Raw genomic sequence first — 13,178 nt, 5'->3', positions numbered from 1 at the left:
GTCAAAGGGATGAGTGTTAGAATAAGTTCTGACATCCCTCTAACCTCGAGTTGGACAACTGACCCTCAGTTTCTTCATCTGCGACATGGGGCAAATGATACTGTGGCTATTGTGAGCATTAGTTGTATTTAGTTACCTATAGTTATTGTGAGCATTCAAATGGGATGAGAATGTGTAGAAGTTATCACAGTGTCTAGACCAAGGATGCTTTCAAATAAATGGTGGCTGTTTTTAGCATTAGACTTTAGGGATAGAATTCATAATGCACTTAGGCATAGTGTTCTAGTGTTTCCCCAAAGAGGCGTTTTGGAATACTGTTACATAATGAGAAAGTAATTCAGTTTTTCACTTATATTTCATTCATCTAATTGTATCAAGGATAAAATTACTTGACACCCTTTACTGTTGCTAATTTTCTCTTTTTAATGAAAAGAAGAGGCTCAAAGAACCTTTGGCAGGCAGTGGTATCTAGCCAGGTTTTAAATAATGTCAATTGGCTTTATCATTTTTAATTACAAGATTATCTGAATGGGAAGTCATGCTGGTTTTCCATTTAAAGTAGTGATAAGGGTTCTTTTAAAAATAAATTTTAAATGGGAGTAGTCTTGTCTGGCAAATCCCATGGACGGAGGAGCCTGGTAGGCTGCAGTCCATGGGGTCGCTGGGAGTTGGACATGACTGAGCGACCTCACTTTCACTTTTCCCTTTCATGCATTGGAGAAGGAAATGGCAACCCACTCCAGTGTTCTTGCCTGGAGAATCCCAGGGACGGGGGAGCCTGGTGGGCTGCCGTCTCTGGGGTCGCCAAGAAACGGACACGACTGAAGCAGCTTAGCAGCAGCAGCAGATGTTTAAAGGAAAATGTCAAACATTAACAATAGAGCCGTTATGTACAACTGTGCAGGTTATATATTGCACAAGTGTCCTGCCCTGGGGGAGAAGAGCTGTTGGCCAACTAGGCTGGTGTGTAGCCTATGAGCTGCTTACTAAGCCATGTGCTCTGGCACAGGGCTGTACCTACGGGGAAGATGGGGTGCCTTTTTGTAATCCTCACGAAAGCACCATGTGGGCTAGCAGAAAGTGACAGTACACTGGTGTGTAGAGTGGCAAAAATAGTGACGGGAACATGTAAATGAAAATCCCATAAGACAAGTATTCATTTTCTCCATTGTTCAACCTGAGGTGGAGGCTCAGAGAGGTGAAATGACATGGCTAAAATTCTGATTCCTTTTCTGTGCCCATTTTTCGTATTCCTGTCTCATACTTCAGTTAAAAACCACACTGATATATGGTAAGGAGAGTAGACCGGGCGTATTGGAAGCCCCATTCACAATAGGAGCAAGCCTATACAGAATATATAAATCCTGTCTAATAGAAGTTATACATGATCTACGATCTTCTAAAAAAACTAAATCTTGGCAGCTCTGTGTCTTCATTGCTGTGCACAGGCTCTCTCTAGTTGCGGTGAGTGGGGGCTACTCTTTCATTGTGGGGCATGGGCTTCTCACTGTGGTGGCTTCTCTTGTTGCAGCACACAGGCCCTAGAGTGTGCAGGCTTTGGTACTGGTGGCACACAGGCTCGGTAGTTGCTGCTTGTGAGCTCTAGAGCACAGGCTCAGTAGTTGTGGCGCTCGGGCTTAGTTGCCCTGTGGCGTGTGGAATCCTCCTGGACCAGGTATCAAATCCACATCCTCTGCAGGTGGATTCCTAACCAGTGGACCACCAGGGATGTCCATGATCTGTGATCAAATGGAGAAAATTTAATTGGCAGACATAAAAGAGGACCAAAATAGAAAGACATACCATGCTCATGGAGAATGATTCATTATTATAAAGATGTTGACTCTCTAGTCTATAAATTTAGTGGTTACAATAAAAATCCCAATAGAAATCTCATGGAATTGATAGACTGACTCTAGTTCATGTGATATTGTAAAGAATTAGGTATAACCAAACAACTTTGGAGAACAGGGGGAGAAGTCTTCCTCTGTGAGATGTCAAGGCTTATGATGAAGGCATAGTTATGCAAATTAATGTGGTCTGATCCTTTCCTGAAGTGATTGCCACTAGCTACACGTGGACTTCCCCGGTGGCTCAGACAGTAAAGCGTCTGTCTACAATGCGGGAGACCTGGGTTCGATCCCTGGGTTGGGAAGATCTCCTGGAGAAGGAAATGGCAACCCACTCCAGTATTCTTGCTTGGAAAATCCCACGGATGCAGGAAGGCTACAGTCCATGGGGTCGCAAAGAGCTGGACACGACTGAGTGACATTTTTACTTTTTACATGTGGATATTAAGTATTTGAAATGAGGCTAGTATGAATTGAGCAGAATACACATCAGATTTTGAAGACTCCATAGACATAAAAAGAATGTAAAATATGTCAACAATTTTAAAGCATTGTTCACATGTTGGAAATATATTGTGCCTATATTAACATTAATTTCACTTTTAAAAATATGACTCCTAGAAAATTTTAAATAATATATGTAATTATGCATAATGTATATACAGTTACATTTCTCACATAAATCTGTTGGATGGCACTGGTCAAGACCACTGAAACAGAGTAAACCCCAGAAATAGGGCAAACATACATGGGAAGTCGGAATTTGACAAAGGTAGCATTATCTGCTGGTGTGAAAGGGATACAATATATAAAAGACAATGATGGAACAGTTGGCTAATGCTGTGGACTGAATGTTTGTCTCTCCCTGTTCCACACCCTCCCCCACCCCGAACCAGCCCAAATTCATATGTTGAATCCTTAATCCTAAATGTGATGGTATTTGGAGATGGAGCTTTGAGATCTAATTGGGGTTAGGTTAGGCCATGAAGGTGGGGCCCTCATGATGGGATTAGTGGCCTTATAAAAGGCTGAAGTGACAGGAGAACTCTTTCTCTACCATGTGAGGATATAGTGAGAAGGTGGCCAACCCATACAATCCAAGACGTGGACCCTCAGCAAGAACCAGATCTACTATACTAGCACCTTGATTTTTGACCTGCAGCCTCCAGAACTGTGAGGAATAAAATGTTTGTTCTTTAAGCCCCCTCAGTCTATTGTATTTTGTTATAAGACCCTGACCACACTAAGATTACCTTCAGAAAAAAATTAGATGCCCAATTTATAGCATATATAAAAGTAAAGATGAATTCCAGAAAATGAAAAACTTTAAGAGTCTTGGAAATTACAGGGACTATTTTTGTGGCCTTGGAGTTGGAAAGGATGTGGTTTCAGGTACCCTTTGCTGCATAACCAGCCGGCCCCCAGATTCGTGACTTACAACTGCTACAGTTTATTATTCCTTACAGTTCTGTGGGCCGGCAAGGTGGGTCTTCCGCTAGTCTCACCGGGGCTCACTTGTGTGGTTGCATCCAGCCAGTGGGCCAGCTATGCTCACTGGACCGCCTCTCTCTCTCTCCATGGGCTTTCATCCCATGGGCTTCTCTATTGCATGGCGATCACGTGGTGCCAAATGAATGAAAGTGAAACCTGCAAGGTCTCTTGAGGCTGACACTCAGAATCACAGAACATCAATTCTCAACCACAGGGATGGCTCAAATTTGAGAGATGGGGAAATAGACTCCACCTTCTTATAGGGGGAATGGTGAAATTTACAAGGGGGCATGCCAAGATGATAAGATTTCTTTAGCTCCCAAGACCACTGACCAGTAAGGCAAAGATGGACAAGTTCAACTACATTAAAAATCAAACACTTTTATTTCTGAAAACACTCATTTGGAAAAATGGAGAGACAAGTCGCAGATCAGGAGAAGATATTTGCAACATCTTTTAGTGTCCAGATGTCGAGAGAGCTACCAATTGTAAAGAAAAGGGCAAACAACCCATTAGAAGAGTGGCCAAAAAACATGGTGATTTATAGCATGTAAAGAAGTGATAATCAACTTCATTAAAGAAATGAAAATTAGAAACAGCAAAATAGCTATTTTATACCCAGACTGGCATAAATGAGCTGGCCTGCCAACTCCAAGAAGCACTGGCTAGGGTGTGATAGGAGGAAGGGGAGTGCTCACACACTTTGCAGGGAGGTCGCAAGCGGTCCAATGTTGTCAGCGCGTGCTGAAGGTGTAGGCGTAGGCAGTGCCTCGCCTAGTGACATTCCTGGAACACATGAGAGTGTACGAGTGTTTGTGTCAGCATTATTTGTAACGCTGAAAGTGTGGAACCAATGTTAAGTGTAGGATATTAGATGAATTGTGTCTGGTCCACTTCATACAGTACAGCAGAAATTAGTAAATTAGTAGGAGCTGTATGGATCAGCGCTGATAGAACTTGGAAACATAATGTTGATGGAAGAGATGGAAAAGTATATGTTCCAGACTACTTACAGTGTGATACCATTTATGTAGATTTTGAAGCCCATAAAGCGAGATTTTATATCATTTATGAATACATGAGTTTTAAAGGAATAGAAATGTCAGCAAGAAGGATATAGAAACAGCTTTAAGATAGCGGTTGTCTCTGAATAGGGAGGAGAGGATGGGAGGGAGGGGGCAGATAGGGGAACCAGTCTACTCTGATATACTTTATTTCTGAAAAGGAAATCTGAGGCAAATATGGCAAGATTTGGTAATCCTGGTGGTGGCGGTGGTTTAGTCGCTAGGTCATGTCTGACCCTTGTGACCCCATGGGCTGTAGCCCACCAGGCTCCTCTGTCAGTGGGATTCTCCAGGTAAGAATGCTGGAGTGGGTTGCCATTTCCTCCTCCAGGGGATCTTCCCAGTCCAGGAATCAGACCCTGGTCTCCTGCATTGCAGGCGGATTCTTTACTGACTGATCTATCTTGGGTGGTAGGTTAGCAATATTACTCTACTTTTCTGGTATGGTTAAAATATTTCATTAAAAGCCTGCATATCTTTAAAATATCATAATTTGGGTCATGTAGGATGTTCTAAAAATAGCCGTTGTTACTTTTGTAATGACTTGATGCTAACAAGATTTTCTGAACCTGATTTATACGTTTAACCAGTAAGAAAAGTCATCTTGGAACTTGTGGGTTCTCTTTGATTTTTCCTGACAGTGTGTCAGGTCTGTAGAGTAATGCACGTCAGGGACGCTTTTTGGACACTGCTGATCAGATGTGCCACACCAGTCTGAAGGTGGTCATTTACTGCTGTTTCCTCTCTCGTCCCAGGAGACTCGCTCTGCCCCACCTGAAGTCCATATGGCTCTGTATGATGAGGACCTCCTGAAAAATCCCTTCTACCTGGCTCTTCAAAAGTGGCGTCCTGACTTGTGCAACAAGGTGGCCCAAGCTCATGGCATTGTAAGTGCATCCATCCCGAGGGTGGTCCTTCTCTGCTGGGCAAAATACGGTAGACTTCAGTTAAATTTAGCAGGAGTCAGGTATAGAACTCAGTGCAGCAGTCCCAGACCATGCTCGGCATGTGGACGAGCAGAGAGGAACCGCCCTGAGCAGCTTCCTCCATGCAGCCTCCTGAGACTGCTCCAGCCCGGGCGTAATCTTTTCTCTGACCTCTCAGCCCCCATTATCACTGGTCTCATGGTAGTCACTTCTGTTTCTCCTGTTTCCATGTTGACCAGGAGGGCTTCTCCAGGGCAGAAATCATATCCTTCCTTGTCTGTGAGACGGGTGCTCACTCCCGCAGAGTAGGGGAGCGTGTGAATGTACGGGTATGTCACCTTCAAAGGCATTTCCTGAAGAGGAGGAGCCGAGAGAACTTTCGTAGTAGAAACCACAAACCTCCGTGGTCTCTGAGAAGCCTACAGGGGCAGCCAGGTGACAGGAGCCAGAGAAGAGAGAAACCGTGGTCTGTTGGCGGGGTGTCTGCTGCCTGGAGGGAGGAAGGGCCCGCACTGCAGGCCTTTCTTCTTTCCGAGGTTGCTGAACTTGGCTGACATCTTACTTACCCACCATGGGATACAGAGAGTTAGCTGGGCGCCTTTGTGCCACCTGCCCATGGCAGGGCCTCTTTTTTTTTTTTTCAAAATAATTTGTGTTTATCTATTTATTTTTGGCTGCGCTGGGTCTTTGCCGCTGCGAGGGCTTTTCTCTCGTTGCAGCGAGCGGGGGCTGCTGTTAGTTGCGGTGCTCGGGCTTCGCATGGCGGTGGCTTCTCCTGTTGCGCAGCACGGGCGCTAGGGCACGCGGGCTTCAGTACTTGCTGCACGTGGGCCTCTTCCCTTCCTGCTTGTCCTCTTTTCTTCTCATACTTTTGTTCCTGCTTCTCTTACCCAGAGATGAGGTCTTAGGTGAGTCAGGTGGCCGAGGGTTTGAACCAAAGGAGAAATGAGTTAGCTCAGGTTTCTCTGCAGCCTTAGAACTGACTTTCCCATGCTTAGCCCACCCCTCTGCCATCAGAAGCCTGTTTTTTTTTTTTAAACCCCAAGTCCCTTCTGGTTTTTATGATTGGTTTTGTGATTAATATCTCTTTCCCAGAATTTTTTTTTTTACTTTGGATTTTAGAAGTCATAAACTTCATTATTAAAAAAAAAAAAAGTTAAGAGAATACAGTTATTTCCAAAGAAGAAAATAAAAATCTCATAAAGCTCACTACAGGTATTCACTGTCGTCTGTTCATTTCACAGCACCTTAAATGCTGCTATGTGTAAGACATTAGGTTTGATGTGGGAGATTCAGCCAAAAATATGAGCAGGCATCACGATCTTTACCCTTATGGATCTCTACCCGAAATTCTAGTGGGACAGACGGTTGCACTGTGGGTTAATGTTTAACTAATTATGGTTAAGAGTCACAGAGAAAAGGCCCAGACATCATGTTACCCGACAGGGCCTGACCCAACTGGGGAAATATTTCCTTCCCATCTTTGTTCTATGGTATTTTAAAAAGAAATACTGTCTAGATAAGAGTGTATTATCGCAGGTAACTTTCTCTTTTTAAAAGCGCCGTGCTGCAGACCGCTGTTAATCTCTCAGGAAGCCTGAGATGGGGGACCTGTCTCGCTCGTCACTGTCACCCAGACTCCCTGTCACCCAGGAGGTGCTTTTGCAGCTGCCAGCTCAAAATCCCACTCAAGCTCACTTTAGCAAAAGGGGAATTTGGGATAAGAACTTTAGCATCTCAGTCACCTTCGTCTCCGGTACATCAAGGAATAGGACATGCTTCTTCTTCTTCTTTTTAATTTTATTTTTTAGGTTGGGAGGTGTGCATGTGAGATCTTAGTTCCTTGGCCAGGGATCAAATTCATGTCCCCTGCGTTGGGAACATGGAGTCTCAACCACTGGCCCACCAGGAAAGTCCCGGGAGATACTTCTTAAGTTGCCATCCCGAGATCCCAAGGGTGCCCTAGGCTTCTTACTCCAGCTCCCGCTGAGATCCATAAGGGCCTGTGTGGGGCCCACATTCAGTAGACTCGAGACTCAGTGAGGTCAGCTCCTCAGGAAAGGGCAACTGTGAGGAGCTGGCTGCTGCTGTCCTGTTCAGCCAGGCCAGGTGTTGATAACCAGCTCCTGCCACCCGTTGGCCATGTGATGGAGTCCCGGCTCATCTAACCTGTCCTATTGCTCTTTCTGGGTCTGTTGGTTGAGTGTAAAAAGTAGAATATCCCAATGACCTCTAGGAGAACACTCATCCTTTCTGCCATCTCTGAGGGACCCACATGGCCTCAGCAGGTGAATGCTATGTTTCCTTCCACGGGCTTGGCCACTGGGCTGAGTTTGTGCTAAGTCACGTTAGTCATGTCCAACTCTTTGCTGCCCTGTGGACTGTAGCCTGCCAGGCTCCTCTGTTCATGGGATTCTCCAGGCAAGAACACTGGAGTGGGTTGCTACGCCCTCCTCCAGGGCATCTTCCTGACCCAGGAATCGAACCCACATCCCTTAAGTCTCCTGCATTGGCAGGTGAGTTCTTTACCACTCGCACCCGACCTGGGAAGCCTGGAATGAGTTTGGTGGCCCCTGAATCTGCCCTGGGGATTAGGGTCCTTTACTGGGCTCTAAAAATGTGAAGTCACCACTTTTTATTTACTTTTTTATTTGGCTACATTGGGTCTTCTCCATAGCATATGGGGTCTTAGCTCCCTAACCAGGGATCAAACCCATGTCCCCTGCATTGCAAGGTGGACTCTTAACCGCTGGCCCTCAGGAAAGTCCTGAAGTCACCACTTTTGAACATGTGTCTCCCCAGGGTTAAATGCCCTTTACCTCCCCTTCTGCAAATGGAGCCAGCAGGCCCCCTCACACGACAGCTGAGGATGCAGGCTGGCTGTTCCCCTCACCTGTCCCAGCCCCTCCTCGAGTTTGACTTCATTCCCGAACCTTCCTCTGATGGGCTGCCCCGTGTCCAGGAATGCACCCCTTGCCACCATTTGCTCTTTTGACTGGACAGTGGAACCCCATCTGCTAAAGTCCTTCCCATTCTGATTCCAGAGACCTGTGATGCCCACACACTCTCTCACAGTCACCTTGTTCTTGTAACCGTCCGGTTATTATGCAGTGAGTTTTTTTCAGAGCAGCTGCGTAGGCCTCGTGCACCCCGGGGCTGTTGTTCTTGGGGGCATTGAGCAAAAGTTCTCCAGATTTCCCTGGTGGACCGGGTGGGTGGGTCCATTTGCCTGTAGGAAAAACAACAATGGTGAAAGGAGATGATATGTGGTCCTTTTATCATGGCCCTGTAATTATGGGTCTAATTATGGGGTATGCAGACTTCTGAGGGCTCACCTGGGAACCTAGCATCGTGACTTCTAAGTTCCAGGGAACTGACTTTCAAGAACATGCTTATACAGCCCAGCTAAGGGCGCTGAAGTTCATATTCCAGTTCTTGGAATTTGCTTAGTAGAACTTCATCTGACAAACACCAAGTATCTCCTGTACTCTCAGACACCACACTGGGTTTGCAGGGTTACATGGAGGAATGGGGGACACGACATGCCTTCAGGGATTTCCACAAACAGGTCATATATAGGCCAGAGGGTTGAGTATTAGGACAGAAGTCGTCATGTGCTCCTGTGGAGTAGCTGACCAGGCAGGGGGAAGTCAGGAGGGTACTCTGGAGTGAAAGTGAAAGTGAAGTCGCTCAGTCATTTCTAACTCTTTGTGACCCCATGGACTGTAGCCTACCAGGCTCCTCTGTCCATGGGATTTTCCAGGCAAGAGTACTGGAGTGGGTTGCCATTTCTGTCTCCAGGGGATCTTCCCAACCCAGGGATCAAACCCGGGTCTCCCACATTGTAGACAGACGCTTTACTGTCTGACCCACCAGGGAAGCCCTACCTGAGTAGGTATGACTAATGCTAATTCTTGCTTTTATGCTTTCTTTTCTTTAATGACTATTATTATTTTAAAAAATTCTTTACAAAGGGGTTATAATAAAAAGTTTTATCGTTAAGCTCTGAACTGAGTCCCTAACTCATGGTCTTCTCGGCAACTCTGAGCTTTGCGTCTTCTATACCAGCTGCTACAGCTCCACAACCTCTGTTCCAGAAATAGTCTGAACCTCCCTGCTGTGAGGGCCCTTTGCACCTGTGCCTGCCTCCCGTGGGCGGCTTCATAGCCACCCACCGCTGATGCTTCTCACACCTGTCTCAGCAGGAACCTGGTGGATGCATGGAGCCACAGAGAGCCAGCCACTGGCTTCTGCTTGCATTGAAATGTACCAGGCAGCCTTGCCTGCCTGAAAACTTTGGGAGAGTCCTTGACATTGGAGGCTTCCCTGTTCACTCAGCAAGCACTGATTGGTATCTACGGTATGGTGAGCCATGGGCTTGGTGAGGGGGATTCGGTGCCTCGGGAGCTGGTCACGCTTATCTAAGGAGGCGGAGAAGGTGTGTGTACATAGTGAGGATGCGCAGAGGATGTGGTCACAGTGGTGGTGGGGTGAGCGGTGTGTATCTCTGAAGCACCTCGGAAGCTCCTGGCTGCTCAGAGGCCCCGCCTCGTATGGGACTGTGTGACGCCCGCATCCACTGAGCTGGAGTGGGGCAATCCCTTGGCCTGCCTTTAGCCACCTAAATCCCTTAGGCCTGGGTCATGCTGTCCTCTTGCCTGGGGCCAACCCTCTCATCTCCAAGATCTTCTTTTTGTGTTCAGGTTTCACTGAGGCCATCTAGGAGCCTTGAGGCTGTTTCTTGATTCTCATACCAGAGGGCCTTTTGTTTTTTTAAGCTGCACTTTTGTTAACATGTTAAAATTATTATGATTGTCTCCCCTTTTGCTCTCTCTCCTCATCTGGTACCACTAAGCCCATCTCAGGGCCTTTGGACATGCTTTCTTCTGACAGAAGCGTTCTTCCGGGGACTTCCCTGGTGGTGCAGTGTGAAGACTCTGAGCTTCCACTGCAGGGGACCTGGGTGTGATCCCTGGTCTGGGAACTAGGATCCTGCACGCTGTGTAGCATGCCCCCTCCAGAAGAAATTCTTCCCTTAGATCTTTACTTGGTGGGTCCTTCTCTTTGTCTATTCCTTGCTCAAATGAGGCTTTCTCAGAGAGCCCTCCGCCTTAACAACTTGACCTGAGTTAGCTAACCTTTGCCCCACTCCAGGCATTCTCTGGCTTGATGCCCTGCTTTATTATCTGCATAAAGCTTACTGATATATGGAATCTGTTATATTGTTAAAAAAAACCTGTAGCCTCCACTTAGAATATAATGTCCATGAGGACAATTCACCATATCTCCAACAGTGCCCAGTGTCATGAATATTGAATGGAGAAAAAAACCAGGAAAACCAAACTCAAATTTTAATACTTACTTGAATAAAGTTGGCTACCTGAAAATTAAAAAAAAAAAGTTATTGTGTTTAATTTCAAACACGAACAAGTGAAAAGAATCATACCTTGTGCCCCTGCTCCCATCTCTCAGCTTCCACAGCGCTGGGCTCAGATGCCAGCACTTCTCACTTTGAGCCCTGCTGCCCTCTCCCCTCGGCCAGAGGATCATTTGGAAACAAATTCCAGAAAATTATATAAGGTAGTCATCCTGGTACCCCACTCCAGTACTCTTGCCTGGAGAATCCCATGGACGGAGGAGCCTGGAAGGCTGCAGTCCATAGGGTCGCTAAGAGTCGGACACAACTGAGTGACTTCCCTTTCACTTTTCACTTTCATGCATTAGAGAAGGAAATGGCAACCCACTCCAGTGTTCTTGCCTGGAGAATCCCAGGGACGGGGGAGCCTGGTGGGCTGCTGTCTATGGGGTCGCACAGAGTTGGACACGACTGAAGTGACTTAGCAGCAGCAGCAGTCATATGATTTCATCTGTAAATCTTCAGGAATGTAGTTTTCAGTGATAAGGACTTAAAAAAACCCACAACCTCACGCCATTATCATAGCTCAAAAATTCCTCAGTGACTCTTCAGTGTTGCCGTTCACTGTGCAAATCTCCCACATCATGTCATAATTTTTTGTTTGTTTTCCAGTTGGTTTGTTTAAATCAGAATCCACAGGAGATCCACACATTATTCTGGATTTGATAGGCCTTTGTTTTTTTCAGCTGAAGTTATGGTTCAGTTCAGTTCAGTCACTCAGTCGTGTCTGACTCTTTGTGACCCCATGAATCGCAGCAGGCCAGGCCTCCCTGTCCATCACCAACTCCCGGAGTTCACTCAGACTCACAGCCATCGAGTCGGTGATGCCATCCAACCATCTCATCATCCTCTGTCGTCCCCTTCTCCTCCTGCCCCCAATCTTTCCCAGCATCGGGGTCTTTCCAAATGAGTCAGCTCTTCCTTATAGCTGACTTCCAATATCGTGTGAGTTTCGGGTGTACAGCAGTGACGCAGTGGTCCAGTTCTTTTTCAGATTCTTCCTCATTACAGGTTATTACAGGGTACTGAAGATAGTTCCTTGGGCTGTACAGTAGATCTTTGCTGCTGGGTATGCCTTTTAAGTCATTCTGTTTTCTCCTAATGTTATTGAGCTAAACTTTTAGAATAATTAAACTGTACCTACTTAGTGTGTAAAGTTGATGCATATGGACACATCTACAGGCTTGTGAGGCCATCACCGCAGTCATAAGTGTCGTCTTATTGTGTTTTTAATTTAAAAAATTCAATTCAAGTAGTAACTCTTGGTGCTTTTTCAGCTGCACTGGGTTTCTCTTGCAGTGCACACGCTTTCCCAAGGTGCAGTTCACGAGAGCAGGGGCTCTGGAGCATGCAGGCTCATTAGTTGTGGCACGAGAGGGCTTAGTTGCCCCATGGCATGTGGGATTTTAGTTCCCTGACCAGGGCTTGAACCCACGTCCCCTGCATCGGTAAGGCAGATTCTTAACCATTAGACCACCAGAGAAGTCCCTTACGTTTCTTTTTAGCTATATCCCTTTCTTTCCTCATTTTCCTTCTTTCCTTGAAATTCATGTATCCAGGTCAGTATCCAGGCTTTCCTACCTTCTGGCTTTTGCCAGTTGCAGTCCTGTGTTGGTGTTCACCAAACTCCTCTGGTCTCTGTATTTCCTGACTTGGTAGCTAAGTCTAGCTCTGGGTCTGATTCAGTCTTGATTTTTTGCGGAGGGGCAAGGCCACTTCATACACAGTGGGATCTTTCATCAGCGAGGGCCTCCCTTTCCTGCTCTGAGGACTTGGTGTGCCCCTGTCCCTCGTGGGGAAAGAGGCTGTGCTGCTCTTTCTGACCTACTAGGGAAGTTCCTGATGACAGCTCCCCTCAAAGGCCCCAGAGTTTCATGATGTCTTTGCAGAGGGAACTCCAGCAGGGACTGGGCTGTGTTCCCAGCACTGGCCTCCAGGAGGCCTCAGGACAGGGCAGTGATGGGTGTGGGAGGCAGGAGTTTAAGGCACAGCTCTGCCACTCTCTCTGTACCTTAGGACAAGTTGCTGAACTCCCTTGAGCCTTAGATTCCTTGTCTGTACAATGGGGCCAGTGCAGAAGCCCCTTGCCTTGTTCCAGCTGCTTTAGGAGCTGGGGCCCTGGTCAGGGGCCCACCTGATCAACCACCTTGGTCGTCTCCTTCCAGGTGCACTTGAGAGCCTCCTCTTAAATGAGTCCCCGGGCCACGCACAGATCCTTGTGGATTCAGGGCACCTTCCTTTGCTGGGCCGAGCAGAGAGGCTGGTATCAGGTCAACGTGGTGGCCACAGGGGGACCAAAATTCACGTTTCAGGTCGAACCTGCTCCAAAGACAGAGTCTGGTACCCGAAATATCCCTGGTGGAGGTGGCAGCCTGAGCTAGGAGACTGTATTTCTGTGGCTGGGACAACCAACTGTGATCACAGTTGGGCT

The 13,178-nt window shown here is 46.8% G+C and overlaps 1 protein-coding gene across 4 annotated transcripts in view; it reads left to right on the top strand.

Annotated features, from left to right (window-relative positions):
• ANKRD27 (ankyrin repeat domain 27) overlaps window positions 1–13,178 on the top strand; it is a 59,877-nt gene that overhangs the window by 5,728 nt on the left and 40,971 nt on the right. For all 4 annotated transcript variants that reach the window (XM_069550300.1, XM_069550302.1, XM_069550301.1 and 1 more), the window contains exon 2: window positions 5,161–5,292. In XM_069550300.1, the coding sequence (XP_069406401.1) occupies window positions 5,191–5,292 (102 nt within the window). In that variant the 5' untranslated portion in view covers window positions 5,161–5,190. The remainder of the gene's footprint in view (window positions 1–5,160; window positions 5,293–13,178) is intronic.

Source organism: Ovis canadensis, chromosome 14, assembly GCF_042477335.2.
Source record: "Ovis canadensis isolate MfBH-ARS-UI-01 breed Bighorn chromosome 14, ARS-UI_OviCan_v2, whole genome shotgun sequence".
NCBI lineage: Eukaryota > Metazoa > Chordata > Mammalia > Artiodactyla > Bovidae > Ovis > Ovis canadensis.
Note: the sequence above shows the minus strand (reverse complement) of the source record. Positions and strands in the feature narration are given on the sequence as shown.